Genomic DNA, 19,081 nt, shown 5'->3' with positions numbered 1-19,081 from the left:
TTTTGGGCAAAGCATCCTTGCAAAGGCTACTATTTTACTTGTTCTAACTTTTTCTGTTAATATATTTTTATAAAAGTAAGTAAAATAAATCATACACGAAACATTACTGGCTGAAAGTGACAATGTATATGCATACAACTATTGGTTTCTCCTATAAATTTGTGGCTCTGGCAATTTCATGTGTTTAGGAAGCAAGAGATTCTCATGACACACTGTCACCTGGCAAGTTAGCTCCTCTTTAAAGTTACTAGAATCCACACAAACTTGGTGTCCTTTCATATTTTATTCTTCAAAGATACGTATGTCCAAAACATAGAATCCAAAACTGAGGGTGTAGAAAGAATTACCCATTCAAAAGAAGGAACTCCTCAACATTTTTATATTCTTTTATATATGCACTGTCAATTTTTATTGCTCTTCATGTCCTGCGTCAGAATTGGTATGGACTGAGAGGTAAAGCTCACAGTAGTAAATCTAAATGTACGTTCTGCTCCCCAGGATGGCAGCTCTTTCCTCATCTGACTTCTTACCTGGCTGTGAAGTTACTGGACTTGAGCAACTACAGCTGTTATTACAATCACAGCAGGCCTGGCAGCTAGGCATTTCAACATCATTATTAATTGAGCGACATAACATTCCTACAAAGCAAGTAGTATTATACTCCTCTTCAGATACAAAAGAAAAGCACAGATAACTTATCCATGCCTTGTTCCTTATCTACCTAGTGGGAGAGCCAAAATTAAAACCTAGTAGTTCTTATGCTACTCCTCTGTTCTAATTACTGTACGCCAGAATAACTGTTCCTGTACATCACTTGATTTTGAAAATACAATAAATACGTACTCCCAAAATAAGATCACCTCTGACCCAGTCATGTCTCAGTTAGAATTTAGGGTGAGAAAACTAATGTTGCATGTTCTAAGCATTTATACAGATATAGCAGACATGATTTAACAGTCTTCCCATAAAAGCTATTCTTATAACATTAAGCGGTTCTTGTGCTGTCTGCAAAAATTTATGACTGCACGTTCACGTGAAGTAACAGACAGGGATAGTGAATTCTTTCTTATGTTTGTACAATCCCCATTTCAAATCAGCAGCCCCCAAACAGGAGAGTGAGGTCTGAAAATATCAGTATCCGGCAAAACATAAGAATCTATTCTAGCTATGACTTTGCAGCCCATGCATTCTCTTCTTTTTTGGGGGGGAAACTATATTAGTTTTCTTGTGTTGGTCCCAGTTTGGTTCCTTAGCAGTCAGACATGGCACGCTTTCCCTACCTGGTGACTATGCTTTAATGAGAGTTGGGATGTGGGCAGCATGCATTTACACATTTTATGTTTATGCTGAAATTCTGAATTTTGCAGTATTCTTGATATCTGTCCATCAGGTTATTAAGTCCATGTCCACTAAAAGTAATGGAAGAAATTCCTGACAACATCTCCCTATCATGTAAATGATGGCTCAGTTTCCATTATATATAGGCTCTCACCTGTCAAGGAGAAGTTCCAGTACGTCCTTAGTAGAAGCAAAGGCCCTGTACGTTGAGAGAAAGATACTGATGTAGGTAAAATCATTATCCCCAAAAGCTGTCAGAAGATTCTCCACAAGTTTGTCCAAAGTTCCAGCTTTTATTGTCCTGATCTTGCATGTTTCATACTGGCTCACAGTATGTTCTGGAGGTAACTGGTCCCCTTCAACCTACAATGTTGAAACAAAAACAAAGCACAAAAATCAGACAGAAGCCAGATAGATCCCTGACACAGCTTTCACAATGAAACACAAGTGAAATTCCATCTTTTCACAGGAATAGTCCATCTTCAGTTACTAACCGATTTTGTCAATTTTGGCTCTCCAAACACCAAATGCTGTATCAAATAATGGAGGGTTTTAGTAAGTTTATCTTTAAGATATTTCTCTGACATGCTCCACAAAATATTTTATAGTGCGACTGCTATAAGTTATCTTATAATCCCATCACATATTATTATCTAAAAGAAAATCCATTATCCCACAAAGAATAGTATTACTGGAGGGAACAATAGTGGTAATTCAGTGTCTCACTTAACTTCTGAATAAATATGAAAACTGACCACAACTTTAGCATCAGCACTTGTGATTCCCTTGCTGAAAATACCACCTTTGGGTTGCCACACAGAATCTAAGGTCATGAACAGATTTGGATGCAAAACATTTCATGATACTTTTGCAAGGATGGTGTCAAAGTCATCTTGCAAACATGCCATTATAACATTTCATTTTTCTCTTACAGTTCCTGTTTGGCACAGTATTTGTCAACAAGTTTAGGGTTTGGTGTTGGGGGGGTGTGTGTTTTTTAAACGGCATTTGGTTTTAATGCTTACAGCCTGCTTTAAGCCTGAAATAACTAGAATAATTCTCTTAAATTCTGCCACTATTTAGAGGACAGTTCGGAAAATTAGTTTTGTGACTAGTTTAAATACTTATTTGTTAAGTATGTGTGATAAAAAGCTTTAAAAATAGGATTATAAATAAAAAACATCAACAAGGGCAATCTAACAGAAAATTTCTCTCTACCTTTTGAGTTGACTATCTCTGGGAAGGAATGCTCAGACCACTAGTGTAAGAAAGGCCGAACTCTACAGAGGCAGCATAGGGAAGCGTACAGTTCCCCTTCCGTTGCTGCTGTTTAACAGGAACTGAACCGACTGACATACTGCATCCTCAGCTTGAGGACAACGTGCTGTGACACACCTGCTTTTTTACCTTGGTCACAATTAGATGACATGCATCATAAACATTAAATCACTATAATCGCACATCACCAGCACTAATAAAACTCCAGTAACAAAAAGGTCATTTTCCTTGAGAGAAAGAAAGGGCTTGAGCCTGTTCAAGCGTCTGCAACCATGAGTGAAAAGAAAAACCCTGTCAAAAATCCCCAGACATCACTATGATTTATGTAAATAAACTATTAGAAGGTCATCTGAATGAATGAAATATCTTTTTGAAGTATAGAGTTACTTTTATTCACATATACTGAGTTTAGAAAGTATTTTAAGGCAAGGCTTGTACCTAGCTAGGCTTAATGGCATTACGCAAAGGAAAAATCAGGCCATCGTGAAATATTTCAAGACTCTGTGTGTGGGGGGGAAAATCTTAAATCTTTTTAGGCTAGATTAAATATATCAGTAGAAAAATACTACAGGAAATAAAATTGTACTTGGCATGAACACACAACAGTCTAGCTTAGTCTTTGCATCATCAATTCTCCTGCAATCTCAGGATAAAAACTAAGGAGTTCAACCCATTACAGCATTATTCCGCTGCAGATTTCCTCCTTACATATGCACCCACAGCAAGCTTTCACCTGGGACTGCTGTGATGGTTCTCTTCCAAATCACAACCTTCCCCTCCTAGGTAACAGCTTCTGCTGTATCATGATACCAGATAGTAACAGTGTATCATTAGGTCAAATTTCCCAGCCTTAAAGTAATATTTTATAATTTAACAGCTCTTCTGGGTTTTCAATATTGTGTCAGTATTTATACAGATTAAGAGACTCCCCTAAGGAACAATACAATCCATATTTTGGGTTTCTCCATGGTTCCTTGACAATACATCTCAAATTCATTCTGATGAAACACCACGAGGACCGAATATGAGATTTAGACACACAGCCATTTTGACCGGAAGTTTTGCTCTAGAAACTGCCTACTAAGGTATGAGTTAGAAACAACAAGGCTAACAATACTCCAATGTTAACACAACACCTTTGTACTAGACTGAGGACATGAAGACAGCATGTTAACAGCTCACAGTCACTACTGACTCTGGCTTGGTATACTAACAAAACACAAAGAAAAAAATTAATATATTCATAACATAATTAGGAATGGATAACCCAGCCACTTCATATTTATATCACTACCTTCCATTGCTTTTGAATTATTTATAATAGATATCCCTTTTTGGATTAAACAATCATAGAATCATTTAGGTTGGAAAAGATCTTTAAGATCACCGAGTACAACCATTAACCTAGCGCTGCCAAGTCCACCACTAAACCATGTCCCTAAGCACCACATCCACACATCTTTTAAGTACCTCCAGGGATGGGGACTCAACCGCTTCCCTGGGCAGCCTGTTCCAATGCTTGACCACCCTTTCGGTGAAGAAGTTTTTCCTAATGTCTAACCTAAACTTCCCCTGGCACAGCTTGAGGCCCTTTCCTCTCGTCCTATCACTTGTTACGAGGGAGAAGAGACCGACCCCCACCTCGCTACAGCCTCCTTTCAGGTAGTTGTAGAGAGCAATAAGGTCTCCCTTGAGCCTCCTCTTCTCCAGGCCAAACAACCCAGTTCCCCCAGCTGCTCCTCATAGGACTTGTGCTCTAGACCCTTCACCAGCTTCATTGCCCTTCTCTGGACACGCTCCAGCACCTCAATGTCTTTCTTGTAGTGAGAGGCCCAAAACTGAACACAGCACTCGAGGTGCGGCTTCATCAGTGCCAAGTACAGGGGCACTATCACCTCCCTGGTCCTGCTGGCCACGCTATTTCTGATACAGTACAAATGTCTAATATTATTCTAAAGCTCTGCTACTCTTGCAGAGATCTCATTTCCCAGCTAAACAAGGTCCAACAAACTCTTGTTGTTACGTTAAAATGCAACCTGCTGCCTGTATTAAAAAAAAACAGACTAGACAGGGAAAGATAAAATAGGAATAATAGCAGTTCCCCACAATGTTCTGGACTTTCTAACAAGAATTGGGCCCAGGCACAGTTTCTGTGGCAGAAAAGTGCCTCTGTGCCTGTAGGAAGCCCTGGAAGAGCCAGGAGCATCTTGCAGGATCTGTCAACAGACTGCAAAGAGTATAGACACAGTAGGCAAGCAGAGGTCCTAGGAAACTAGCAGCCACATCTCAACTGCAAAATGGCACCATTTCATACCGAGTTTAAGCTACTGAAAGAAGCCATTTCCAGAGGCCCTTTTCTGCCCGCCTCCTACAGCGAACTGGGCTGGGAAAGTGGTCCAGCCAAAACAGAGCCCTTCATTTTATTTGGTGGGGTCAGGTTTAACTCAGACAAGTCGCTCAACTTTGTTCACCCCATGGCTGCAGAAATACACAGGCTGACACAGGGAAAACAAGCTTGAGTGCAAGATGTAAGACAATTTCTGGAAGCACCCCAGCTTTACATCTGTTCAAACAGACTGTGAAATTACAGACTGGGTAACTTGGTCTCGTGTCATGAACCCATTAATGCCTTTTGTAAATAGACAAGGCAATGTCCAGTACTACTGCACCAAACCCCCCTGTTACCCCAATGCAATCCCACAGGGAATGAATGAGATTACACCAGAGTAACCTGCAAAATCTTGTTCCATGGATCTTATGGCTGTTTTAGAGGTGTATAATTTGTCATAAACCTGACTTCAAGGTGCATATAGAATTATATATGACACCACCGTTACAGAAACACTAAAAGGATATGTTGTTACCACCGCTATATATGTCCTCCATTCAAATTCTCACGAAGCAAAACTTGCTCAGAAAAAAAAAAAAAATTAAATTTTCTTGCTGACTTTTCATCTTACAATTAAAATACACTTTTGAAAACAACTAGTTACACAATACAACCACTTTCAAACAGGGAAGAAATTCTGCATGACTGTATTTAGCTCTTAATTTTCTGTCCAGCACTTTCCCCCACTCCACAATGTATTGACTTCAGGCCATATTCTGCTCAGTGTGTAAAAACCTCTCATTCACTGATGTGACTGTGTACCAAACAAGGGCAGAATCTGCTTCCAAGATTGATACATGCACAAAATTTTCCGTTAATTGCAACACTGCAACTTCCCCAGGACATCATGTTGGGAGAATGTTTAAAAAAAAAAACAAAAAACAAAAAACAAAAAAAACCCAAACAAAGCAAAACAAAAAAACAACCGTAAACCCTGAAAATCTAAAACTGAGTTTGTCAGCAAAACATTAAACTGCTAGAAATCATTTTAAGAGACTTTTAGGCATTGTTTGTATTTGTATTATTTTAGCAATTCTGCCTGTAAGTTTAAAAGGAAAAAAGACTTGGCAGACAAGCTCAATAACAGACTTTCAGAATAAGACATTGTGGGCTGAGTTAGCATGCTAACAGGAAACTACTCAGTCTGGATTTAATCAAGAGGCCATCTCTTCTCTGACATAACCAGGCTACCCAAAGGCAAAAGAGTTTTCATGTTTGCTTTCGTGTTGTCTGCTAGAGGAATACTGTATCCACTGCTATTAAAAGATGTGCTTAAAGCTCTTGGCAAGTTTTGACAGTGGCACACGGTGATCACTGTTATGTGGTACCAATTAAAGCCAACAGAAGTTTTGCAGTGTTATGTTCATCAAAACAACAAAAAAAGGCTCTCCAGCTCCTTCCGTTCATCTCCTTCAACATGTCCAGCAGTCTAACAATGATGTTAGACCCCAACACCTCAGGGCTTCAGTAAGATTTTCTTGGTCTTCTACAGGGCTAAAAATAAACAAACATACATGGCATTTTACATTATGATTTATTTTATGTTTTTTAAACAGTTTCATGTTAATTTTTCAGGCAATGGATTAGGACCTGGATAATCTGCAAATGTAACTGATGAGCAAATAGATTCCTACCAGATAGACAGCATCTTTCAAAAGCAAACGTAGAAAGATTGAACTGAGGTATATTCTTGCAAGTCATTTTTTGAGGTTGTGCAGGTACTGATCTAGTGTAATTCTAACATCTTTACTAATCTCCTGCAATGCTGTACCTTCAGAGGGGCCCACTCTCTTAAGGTGATCGTCTTACAGCTATAGAATACAAAACATTACCCACATATACAGTTCTTACTGAAACAGGAGAGCTCCACACAAATTAAAAAACATTCAGGCTAAAAAGTTCCTTCAAACACAAACCAACTCCAAAACCAGCTGCAGATGCCTGGTACTGAAGGAGCTATAATTCGGTTCCAAGCTGGTTACAATTAAGGTCCTGACCTTGCCCTGAACAGGCTGGCTCCTGAACCAACACACAATCTCACTGACTCACCAAGGCATTGTGAAAGTGCAAGATAGCCACACGCACAATTCCAGGATGAGGAAAAGATATGAGTATCAGCATAATATCCAACAAACGTCTTCTCTCTGCAACAGCCACCAATACAGGGCTTGAGTAAGCAGGTCCTAAGTTAGAACCAGCTTGTTACTAGGTGTGTAAAAGCAACACTCCCTTATGAATCTGATGAGACACCATGTGCGACCTTTGATACCATAAACTCCATTTCCTATCAGTCCTTCTTTGCAAGAACTGGGCAAGATATGCTTGCCATTTTACCTACCAATGACAGGAAAATAAAGTAAAACCTCCACATGCCCCAAAGCTGCCAGGTATTTCACTCGGTTTGACAGCCAGAATGCAGATCTGGATCCCACAGCCTCGTGGGCCAAAGGTAAAAACACTACCTGTTAACCTTCAATGGGATTATAAATTAATTATAAACTCCACCGTCTCCTAAATTAACGATACATCCTAGCAAGAAGGAGTAGAGACTCAAGGTAAAAAAACAGTTCGAATTTTAAACAGTACAAAAATAGGCTGCCACCCAAATAATGACATACAGAATTGTAGTCATTATTTCAGAAATATCACTGGAAACAATCGCTTTTACCCGAAAAAACACTGGTCTGCAGTTTTTTTCCAATGCAAATATTATCTCTGGAGATTCTCAAAGTGAGAATTGTGGAATGAAATCAATGTAATTGTTTTTCATTAGGCAGACTGGAAAAAAAAACACCAAAGAAAACAACTGGGATGAACAATAAGTAAATGAGATATCAAATATTCTTCAGGCTTAGTCATTTAAAACATTACCACTTCACTAAAGACTCGTTTTATTCAGAAATTCTGCAAAATTATTTTCAAGAGCACCTAACTAACTAATGTCTCTTAAACTCCATTTTTACTGATTTTAACAGATTTTTAAATGCTTTTGACCTTCCTTGAAACTTACAGCTTTTCCAGATGAGGAGTTTTCCACTCTACGTATTTTTATTAACTTACTGGACAGACACCCTATGCTGGAATAAAACTGCCTAAAGTGCAGTAACTTATAAGTTAACTAAAAATAAGGTGCACTAATCAAGAATGACTGTTTCATTTCACTGTTTGCCTAGATGTGAATCAGCTTTAACCTTCTGAAAGTAGGAATAAGATGCGCTTTGTGATTTTGCCCTTTTTTTTTTTTATACTGCTTTCTTACACACAGGCTCTCCAGCATAAGCCTTCAATATCTACACTCATCCTTGGGGGGCAGGGCAGCAGAAATTATTAAACTGCAAAAGCTCCAGAAATACAAGCATCCATAACACCAGTTTGCGACAAGAAAAACCTAAGGTATCCTTCACTTAACATGCAGTCACACACCGCTTAAAGAAAGTAGCAAGACAGATGAAAAAGTTGTTTGAAGAACAACTGGATTCCATGGCGAAAACACACAGAACTTAATAATTTGTCTTCAAGATGCTACGTAAGACCCCTACTCACTTTAATCAAGAATTTTTGTAAAGAACAACTGCAAAGATATTAACAACTTATTTGATATAGCGTTTCCTTCCAACAAAGATCCTAATGAACTTTATAATTGAGCCTGCTCCCCTTAAAAGGAAGAAAGCAAGATTGTCCTGTACATATATTGACAGATAAAATCCACAGCAGCTGACAATCATGCTGAACTGACTCAAACTTGCACACATTGTGCTGACTCCCCCCCGTCTGCACCACATGACCATTAAAAAAAAAAAAAAAAAAAAAAACAACAACCCTGTGAACAGTGGTAATTTTGCACTAACAATACCACATAACAGTGCACATTAGAAAGAGCAGTGACCGGACTAAGCTTATCAAATGAAGTCACAAGTATTTCAAGTGTTGTTAGGGTAGGCCCCCAGGTGTGCACATCCATGCTTTCTCTTGCAATCAGTTCTGCAATGCTGGCAGTATTTAAGAGCTTTGCATCCCACCGCTCTCCCCTCTGTCCTTGTCCTCCACTCTGCAGAACTGCCAGCCTGGAAAACAGCTTGCATGAGATAAGACTCTGAATTTGAAGGAGAATTTCCAGTCTAGGAAACCATAGCTTGAAATGCAGGATTTGGGTGGCCAGAGGGAGGAACTCTTGCAGCCTGCATAGATGCTTGCCTTTGCAAGGGCGGCTGCTTTTATCGCACAGCGCACTTGGAAATAAAATGACTATGGAGCTCTCCGCAGAGTTCTCTCCACTTCGCTAGCTCCTATTTCCTCATTTTGGATGCTGCTGAAAAATCAGAATTCTGCATGTTAACTGCACCAAACTCGGAAGCCAAAATAACCTTATGAGCTCTTTCCTATGATCCGACAGCTAGGGGTATTCCTGGATTTCCAAAGCGCCACCCTTTTCCTTTCCTACCACATAAATAACCTTTCTTGGCAGCAACCCAGAGTTTCCAGGACCAATTAATTCCATGGTCATTATACAAAAGGCATTCTCATTTTCTCGTATCCTTAGAGCTCACAGCCTGGCTGGTATCTGTCTGAAGAGCTGGCAAACAGTAACAAAAGCTGTGGGTCAGATTTAGAGGTAAAAAAAGGCAACAAAAAAAAAAAAGCCTCTTACGCAAATGCTGTTGCTCAGTTAGAACCCTTTCACTCAGGCACCTTGCAGCTACTTAAAGCCACTCTGGGGAAAATAAGAAACAACATGCATACCATGGTGCTGAGCTGTGCATTCTCACACCTTCTGAAGTTATGCAAATTTAGACTCATTTGGATATCAGTGAACTATGTGGGACTAGCTCTAAATGAATCAAAGCAAAAGTAAAGAAGCCTAATTTACACATCACCTCTCGCTGCATGCATTAAAAGGAGTTTAAGCAAGTGCATTAAGAAATTGAATCTTCAAAGAGGTCTACATTAAAACGGCATTGTCCAACTCTTAAAAATGGTGGAACCTATTCAGTCATGGGAATATATAAATTCTTCCTCCGAATTTGGCCCACTTCTTAGAAGCATCTGTGCACCAAAGGAATGTAATCATATTCAGTGAGAATCAAGCCCCCTGAGAGGTTCACTATGCAGCATACGAGCTTTTTAAAGAGACCAAAAATTGCCCCAACAAATAGCCCCAAATCTTCATCTCTAGCTATCTTTTATGATTTATACACTTACCTTCTCATTGCTTCCTACCTACAAAAAGTTCTGTCTCATCCTGACTCTCACCTCTCTTGCTAGAAGGACTTTTAATAAGATCAATACAAGCCCTCCCACCCTCTTCTCTTATCTGACTTATAGTCTTCATTGAGTTAACTGAACCTGAAACATCAGATTACTTAAACCCTTTTCATTTTTGTTTGACGCGTTTCACAGTTCTGCAGTTCACCACAATTTTGTTCTCTCGCAAGCATGCCAGGGACATACTATTTTCATAATACGTCAGTATATATAAATATTCCTTGTGGTGGTTTTGATCGGACATTGAAGCCTAGCAAGTTCCTAATTTAAAATAGAAAAGCAAGAAAAAGAAACCAGTAAGTCAGGTAAGACTGTTAGTCATGTGCATCTTACATCGTTTGAGGAATAGCTGTCATCAAATGACATTTACCAGAAACACTCTTCTAACCCAGCAAACAAACGTGTCCCATAATAAACATCTTTCCAAAGCCCTTCTATATTAACGAAGAATTACTTTTGTAAAACTCAGCATCCTCCTCTCTTCAGTGCATAGGAACACCAAAATGTCCAATCACCAAACTGAGCAGTAAATAAATACTCAAAATAATAGCTAAGTGAGTAGGGCACCAGAATGGAGGCAAGGAAATACATTTTATTGCCCACTTTGGCAGTAAAATCAGCCCATTTTGTAAAATATTTTGACTTCTGGAGATGAAGGAAGTGTTACATAGTGTCTCCATGAGGGAAGCACTATACATAGTGTCTTTGGACTTGCATAAAACAGTCAGTGATTAACTGTCAAAACTAATAAAAACTTTTACAGGTATGGATTATAAAGAGTCCCTAAGGGAGGGAAATGGGCATCTGGGGCAGTTCTCCTGTGCCCCAGAAACAGTAAATAGTAATTACTCTTTCTGCTAATAACCCTTATCTTAACTTCTCTTCCTCCCTCCCCACACTCTCATTGCTTCCAGCCTGTCCTGGAAATTTGTAGGTGCCAAAGCCTGCTTCCAGTTCCCAGGCTGAGTTACTTACTAGCAACCATAAAGGAGAAAGGAAGGGATGATTGAGCAGGGAAAAATAGTACAAAAGGTGGAAGACAGCTCAAGTATTTCACTTGACTCTGAAAAAGATTTCAGTAATCCTGACTGTAGGTTACAACGATAGGTATCCTGCACCTTCCATCTGAGGAATACTTCAGAAGTTCAAGCTCACAGCACAGCAAATATTGTATTTACATACAGAATGCAAGCCTCAATTATGATTATCTGAAAACATAGCACAATGTTTCTACTGTTCACTACCCCAGAAGTTAATATCATCCGTATCTATAAAATGTTAGACAAATCAGATTACACAGCCAAATATGCATTTGGCCACCACTAAGTTTAGCGAGAACTACTGGCTGTCATTTGCAAGAAGTGCAACTATTTTCTCTGCTCACAGATTTTAACTAATTTCAAAAATTTTAGCTGCACAAAGCAAAACATCTGTTAACTGCAGATGGTGGGGAGTTTGGCTCTTCAGATGACAGTCTTGCAGGAAGAAGAGTCTCTCCTGGGAGGTCCTCAAAGGTGGCTCAAGAGAGTCTGAGACTCTGGAAATTCAAGCCATGGTTATATTAGCCCTGGGTAGAGCCATATGCAAGACCTCTGTGTACCTCATTTTTTCCAGCTATGGAAGGGCACATTAACACTGACCTGTTCTATAAAGTACTTCAGAGTCCATAGATGAGAAGTACTCTATAAAACTAAGCAATATCATTTCTACACTGAGTCTATATAGCAGATGTAGAAGACCACGAAACCAATCTAGTTTTCTTGCAACAAGCAGAAGGCAGAAGCCAAAAATGACAACTGAAAACATGACAAATCCATGCATTCATCTCAAAAGGCCAGATGCCAGTTCAGTTCTTTGTAAGGTCTACTAGGAGCTTGAAAACAAACCACCTCTTACTGAAATGAAAACTTCTCCCCAGTTCCTCCTCACCCATTTTACCATCTTTGGAGGAGTCACCTGTCAGTGTCATGCAATACCAGTCAGTCTTGATCTTAATATAGGGTTGAGACACCAGAGTGTTCAACAGAAGAGACCTTCACGTGGCCTTAGCTTTTGCACTGTTACCCAGCGATTGTAGAATACTGTCACAAGCCAACAACTAAGGGCACAACAAGCAAGGAGTAGTACAAACCTAGGTGTGAACAAATACTCTGAAAAAAGAATACTGTCAAAAATCATTGTGATATTTTTGTTAAACAATGTGACATGCTGATATGCATTGTAAGCAGCCAGGTTGAATATACATAATGGAATTCACTTATTAGTGTGTAACTCCCCTACAAAAGAGCTAACTAAACTCTGGAAATGTGGCATAAATGGCTAAGGCCATGTCAACTTCTCAACTTTAAGAGCATTTCTAACAAACATGAAAACACACAGGTAATAACCTACCTTCCTCACTTCAGTAAGTTAAGCAGCTTAGGCTAAATTACTGACCTAAAAGCACATATTAGTCCCTTTTCGTCCTTCCAGGACTCATTTCGTATGCAAATATTAAAGAACTTTATACAAAGCAGACTGTATAAGCTAGTAGAAGTCAGGTTACCTGATTCAACGACATGTGACAACGCTACACAGAATACTTTCTCCTATTTTAAACTAATCTAGATTTCGAAGGCCTACAATATTGGACCTTTCTCCCCATGTCACCCACATCAATATCCTCCCAGATATAAAAAAACACAGTCACTAAAGTCATCGTCCAAGCCCATAAATATCTCATAGTCTGCCTTGAAATCGAAAGCCTTGTCCTTCAAGTCTCTGTATGTAACCCTGAGCCAAGCCTCAGCTCCTGATCTCGTCCACCTCAATGCTTATGCTGCAATTACTGCATAACTGCAATTTTAACATTGAGTCCCCTCCCATCTCCCTAATTCCCTGTTTTATCGTTAGATAACCCTTGATTATTTTGACACAAGGCTAGGCATCACAGGATTATTTCCAGTACAACTGAATTTTGATGCCACTTAATACTGCTATGATATCAGCCCAGTGACATCACCACCACACAGAAGTTGAAAATTCTCCATTATCCTTATATTTATAAGCTGCCTGGATGTTAAAGATGACAACGACTCTAAGTCTACCCTAAAAAATATCAGAGGAAAGTCATTATATAAATTTTGCTTGTGAAACACTGGTCAGTGAAGCCATTTGCCATCTTTCTTTCATGAAAAATGCTAAAACAAAATATGCTGTCATTTTTTAATAAATGCCAAGTATAGCAAAAAGAAGCGATGATTGATATTACCACTAACACAGTCAGATTTAATATGGCAAGAGTCACACCATTTTATGAAAATTATAGGTCAACATGAAAAAAATGTATTTTGACCCTTCAGAAACGTAAAGACCATTTTTCACCAGTACCTATGTTGTTGCTAGTCAAAAATTGTGATACTTTTCCTCTGAAAAGTCACATTATTTTTTCCCCTTCCAGGAACGTAATTTAATTTAATTGTGGAGCTCATCATCACTTTCTGCTCAGTCAGTAGAAACAAAGACCGTCCTGTATGAGACGGCAAGCAACACTGCTGAACTCAAAATGGATTTAAGGGATGCCACAAGTAATAATTCTGTTGCATAATAGTAGCATGAATGCACATTACATAACCCAAAATGGTTTTATTCATCCTGATTGTATTGTTGGCCTTCCTTTCACACTGTAAAGCTTGCTTAAACAGTACACAGAAATTAAAATTATACTGACTCAGGATTTCAGTGTAAACTGCTACTGCACTCGGTGTAAACAACAAGGCAAGAGTGATAGATTTTAATAGTACAAATAGTTGGAAATAAAAGTGTAGCTGTGGGAAGATTAAATGCATTCTGACAGGGGAGAAAATATTTAGCAGAGGACTGATTCAGATTTTAAAATAAACTGAACTTGAAGCATAAAGTATTTCTGTGGAAGAAAAAATATCCAGGAAATGTTGTTACATGTTTCATAATAATTACTGTGAGCAATCTCTATTGCCAAGCTTTTTAAATCTTTTTATAAAAGAAATAGGTTAGCAGTAAGTAAACCATTTTTATGACCACAGCATGAATACATACCTAAACTGTGTTATAAACTTAATTTCAATGGCTGTGCTTTTTACTACCCTTTGTTTTGAAACTAAGAGACCTCTCCAGGGTGGGGCCTAAGTAGAAAAAGCAGTAATAGTAAGCTAATGTTACCTAATATTAAGAGTTACCAGCTTGAACATTTACTTAAGTCCTGAAAGAGTCCAAAAATATTAGTTCAATCGCTAGTTCAGGCCAAACTGCATTTTTACTATATTATCTAGACATCACGTGGGATCAGATTATGGAATCTCTTAGGATTCTTCTCTTGTACACATACGCACACATATAAAGGGAGGGTCTATTTATGACTACATGTGTGTCTGTATGTACCATACCTGTGATGGCAACATCCTTGTGCCAATTCTACAGGTATCTTCTCTATGACAAATTCTGCATTTTGTATGACAAACCGCATAAGCATACGGCAACTAAACATATTGCATACCTACACAAATTACTGCCTTCTTGTTACTACAGCACTCGGCCATTAATCCATGTCTTCTGACACAGCAGAAAGCAGCCCAGGTTGCATGAGCTGAAGCTGAACCCACTGCAGACATTTGTATTTCAGTTTAAGAATGCTATGTTGCAGTTGAACTTAAATCCTTAGGCAATGGACACAAATCAAAACACACACATAATTATGTGGAAGTACTGAGTCAGAATGCAAAATAAGTACAGCTTACAAGTAAGGGGGAAAGAAGGAGCAAAAAATGTCAGGCTATAAGATAAAACAGAAATTGTCCATGTTTACTGTCTGTTTGTTTGGGTTTTTTTCCCCCAGTTGTTGTTTAATTACCCATCAAGAGTTAATAGCATACCTCTGTTCTTCTCTGTCCTGTTCTAACTCTATGGCCACCTGATGTTTTCCGAACAAGATGACTGGTTTTGCACGAAGAAGAATGCAAGCCTTGTGGTTTAAGTAAGTGTGCAGGAGTTCATTCACATTTTGTATGCTACAGGGAGCCAGCAGACCGAAAGCACAGCCAGAATCAATCTGAAGCACTCAACGGGAGGAATGCAAAAGCGTAAGATCTGACTTCGAAATGAAATACGTTATTGTTACTTATGAAACATTTCCAACAGCAGCACAATGTCTGCCATGTCAAAACATAAGACACCATCCCTGCCCTAAAGGGTTTCTACTCTAAAGATATAAAATGCACCGCAGCTAGAGCCAGAGATTACTGCAAACAGACAAAAGGATGCATAGGCATATCTTCATAATTATTTTCTTGTTGTCTTTGCATGTAATATTTAAACTGGCTTCCAAACACACCTCAGGAGCATTTAGTTAACTAATCTCTTTTGCACTGAAGACAACAGTTAACCTGAAGGGTGTCCTGACTTGTCCTTTGCATCCCAACACCAACAAAGCTTTGAAACTTTACCAACCTCATCTAATAAGTTTTGTCCAGGTGAATACTATAAACAACTGAAGGACATTCTGCACGTGATTTGAGTCAAAACAGAAATTCAATATGATTCAATGCATCCAAGCTTTTATGCAAGATTATGTGGGGCACAAACTATATATAGAAGGAAATAAAACCCTGGATAGCTCTTTAACATGTGATGGTCTGTTTCTGCTTTAGGATATATAGATACTCAGAAGTTTAGATCATTGATTTTTAAGAGTCAGAAGGAGTCCCTGAGATCAGGAAGTCTAAGCTACTACATAAGACATACCACAAGTCTCCAGTCTGAAGCCCAATACCTATGATAATTTGAATACATCTCAAAGAATTCAGTCATTCCATAATGTTCAATCATTCTGAGACCTTTCCATAGAAAATGCCACTTTATAATAAAAACATGTTGTTTTACTTGCACAAGAGCTCAAGGACTCCCTAGAAAGGAAGAAACAGCTATTGACTGGGAGAAAGGTTGAGCCTTCATAAGCAGAAAGGCAACTGTACAAAGCAGCTGAAGGGGTGGGAGGGGAAAAGAAAATAATCCTCTAAACTGCTTTCAGAACAAAAAGGTGGGAGGAACATAAGAGGAAAATAGATGAAAGAATAGAATATAACAACAGGATCACTGTGCAAAAGCATTTTAAATGCCTACACCTTATTAGTGCCATTGTGGCCCAGTGGCAGCATTGCCAGCTGTAGTCCACAGGCCATGAGCTGGAGACCCATGCAGCACTTGAAGCCACTGCAACCCACTCTGATACAGCAACCCACTCCACAGGGCAGGCACTCCTCCCTCTGCTGTGTGGTGCACTCCTAGGGTCCTGCTGGGAGGTTTTAGGAAGAAGAGATAAACTCTAGTGTCTCATCCAACACCCTTTCTCTTCACAGGAGGGATTAGAAGAGCCAAGCCTTTGCATCTGCAAGCAGCAGAATATATTGCTCTCTAATACTGCAACAGTAAAGATTGTACAATGGAGTCACAAGGCATAACAGGAGGACCCTGCTCTGCTACAGAACTTTTCTTGCATGTCCGGCACAGTAGAAGAGCTTTCTCTCTCATAGGTTTGAATACTATACAGTTGTATTAAAGCACAAGAGTGTGCCTCTACACTCCTTGGATCACTAAATCTCAGAATGAATAGTAACTATATTACTGGTGAGAAAATTAAACCCCCAGAAGATAAGTTGGTCAGTTCAAGCCCCAGGGTGAGTCATTAGCAAATGAATACTGAGCACGGGTACCTTTCTACATCCAGTATCACAATTGTCCTCAAATTGGTACAACAGGGCCATTATACATAACAATTCATGTGCTCAGTATCACATACAGCGAAGAGTTCATTCTCAGTGAAGATTTCACATTGCTTTTAAGTCATGGGAGACAAGTGGAGCAGCAGCAGCTAAGGGACCATGACCACGAATTTCAGTGGCGTTTGTAGCATGCAATAACTTCTGCACTGATGCAGGGCTGAGCTATATACAAATGATTGTAAAAATTTGGACATAAATTGGTATTTGGACACAAATTGGTGGCAAAGAGGAACAAGTGAAAACTCCATCAGGCTGTAACCCAGTAACCTGACAGAGCAAAAGGTTAATGACTGCTACCATGCAAAAAATGGCAGAAAGCTTCACACCTAAGGTGGAGGCTGCCAAAGTTTCATTTTGATTGCCAAAGCTGTTAAAGAGCAGCTACACTCTGATGGGCAACAGATGGCTTATGCAACTAAATGTAGAGAAATGTAAGAGGCCAGCAAAAAAGTCTGTTGAAAGTACTACCCTCAAAGGTCACACTGTGGCACACAGATCAGAGAAAAGATCTGAAGGGTTAGAGTAGGCAGAACATTAAATCTTTCAGCACAACGCTTGGAAGCGGCAACAAAAAGCAAACAATTCTGCAAAGTATAAATAAAGGGTACCAAAGCAAGTCAAAGGACATTATTCTTCCACTGCATAAAAGGTCTGATGAGACCACATGTAGAGTACCATACTCTGTTCTAGCTGCCTTATTTTTAAAGAGGCTATTATGAAGTTGAATGGGGTAAAGCAAAGGGCAACCCACACGATTCCTACATTTGCAGAGTCTAAAACAGCAAGGATACAAAGTTTTGTTTTACTCACAAAAAAAGCAGGATCTGAGCACCCAGAGTTCTCATTGACCAGGAGGAGGTTGCAGGACTGCTGGAAAACAGGCCCACAACAAACTCCCATACTATGTTGCAATATGGCCCTGACATCTTCTGGACATTAAAGGTCTCATGATTCTTTTCATGCGTGCCTGTGTTCAATTTTATTCTGCCTCATTAAATATTTGCTGCAAACAAATTGAAACCAGAACTTTATAAACAGCAACACATAATAATTGTCATTTTAAACTAAACTAGAGGTTTTTCCCTCTGACAACGGCCAGATGCTATAGAGGAAGGTGAAGAAATAACACCCGTAACATACAGAATAACCAGTCTAAAGGGAAAGACTCTTCTCAACTGCAGGAGGTGTTTGGTTTATACCTAAATCACAAAATGTTACATGTCTTGTGTTTTAATTCTCATATAGTATTCATGCATTTGTTCTCATTATTAATATAAATGTCTAATCCTTTCTGAATCCTTCTAGACTCAGTTGGACTCAATTACTTTTTCCAGCAGTGACTCATTCAGGTTAATTACACGCAATGTAAAATTACACATTTCTTCCCCCCCCCTCCTCCCCCCCGCTTTTAACCCCACCAAACGCTCCCTGGGGATAAAGCATCCCTTCTCCACTCACTGTTTTAAATGCCTTTGCTATATCCTCCTATTCGTTGCCAGTATTGAGCCCCAATGCTGTGAATATTTAACAAATGCTCTTATAGTTAAACCTGCACATCAACCCTAGTTGCACTAAGACACAAATTTAACAGTCCTCACCTTCTCAGTGTCTCCAAATGCCGGCAATCCTTTCCCACATATAGATCCCTTTTCTAGTTCTCTTATCTTTGAGATGAGGTGACAAGCATCAGCAATGAGTGAGGTGCTACTGTCATCTCCTTAGCAGTATTTTCTAAGCTTCACTTCATTCCCTGCTACAGCTTAATATTTGAGCTTGCTTTCTCAACTGTTGTTGCACGGTGGGCGAATGCTCCCACAGAATTCTGGACTCTCAGAAGTCCAGGTCTTCTCCCCAAGTGGTTTTAATTAATTCACTTCTGGTCCTAAATTGTTTCAATGTGCTGCTGTGCATTGTTAAGCAGCTGCTCCTTGCAGCATATATGCCACATGTGGAGAAGATATCCATGTGATAACACTATGAAGCCACTAAATAAATATTACCATGCAACTTTGACAGCTAA

At 39.2% G+C, this 19,081-nt stretch overlaps 1 protein-coding gene across 1 annotated transcript in view; it reads right to left on the bottom strand.

Moving 5' to 3' along the window:
* Positions 1-19,081, bottom strand: part of RGL1 (ral guanine nucleotide dissociation stimulator like 1) — an 83,742-nt gene that overhangs the window by 52,279 nt on the left and 12,382 nt on the right. Inside the window, exon 3 of the mRNA XM_009463546.2 lies at positions 1,493-1,701. Coding sequence (XP_009461821.1) covers positions 1,493-1,701 — 209 coding nt within the window. The remainder of the gene's footprint in view (positions 1-1,492; positions 1,702-19,081) is intronic.

The sequence above is a fragment of the Nipponia nippon genome, unplaced genomic scaffold (assembly GCF_047370975.1).
Source record: "Nipponia nippon isolate SJK-2023a ecotype South Korea unplaced genomic scaffold, ASM4737097v1 scaffold_5, whole genome shotgun sequence".
NCBI lineage: Eukaryota > Metazoa > Chordata > Aves > Pelecaniformes > Threskiornithidae > Nipponia > Nipponia nippon.
This window is presented reverse-complemented; position numbering and strand designations above follow the sequence as displayed.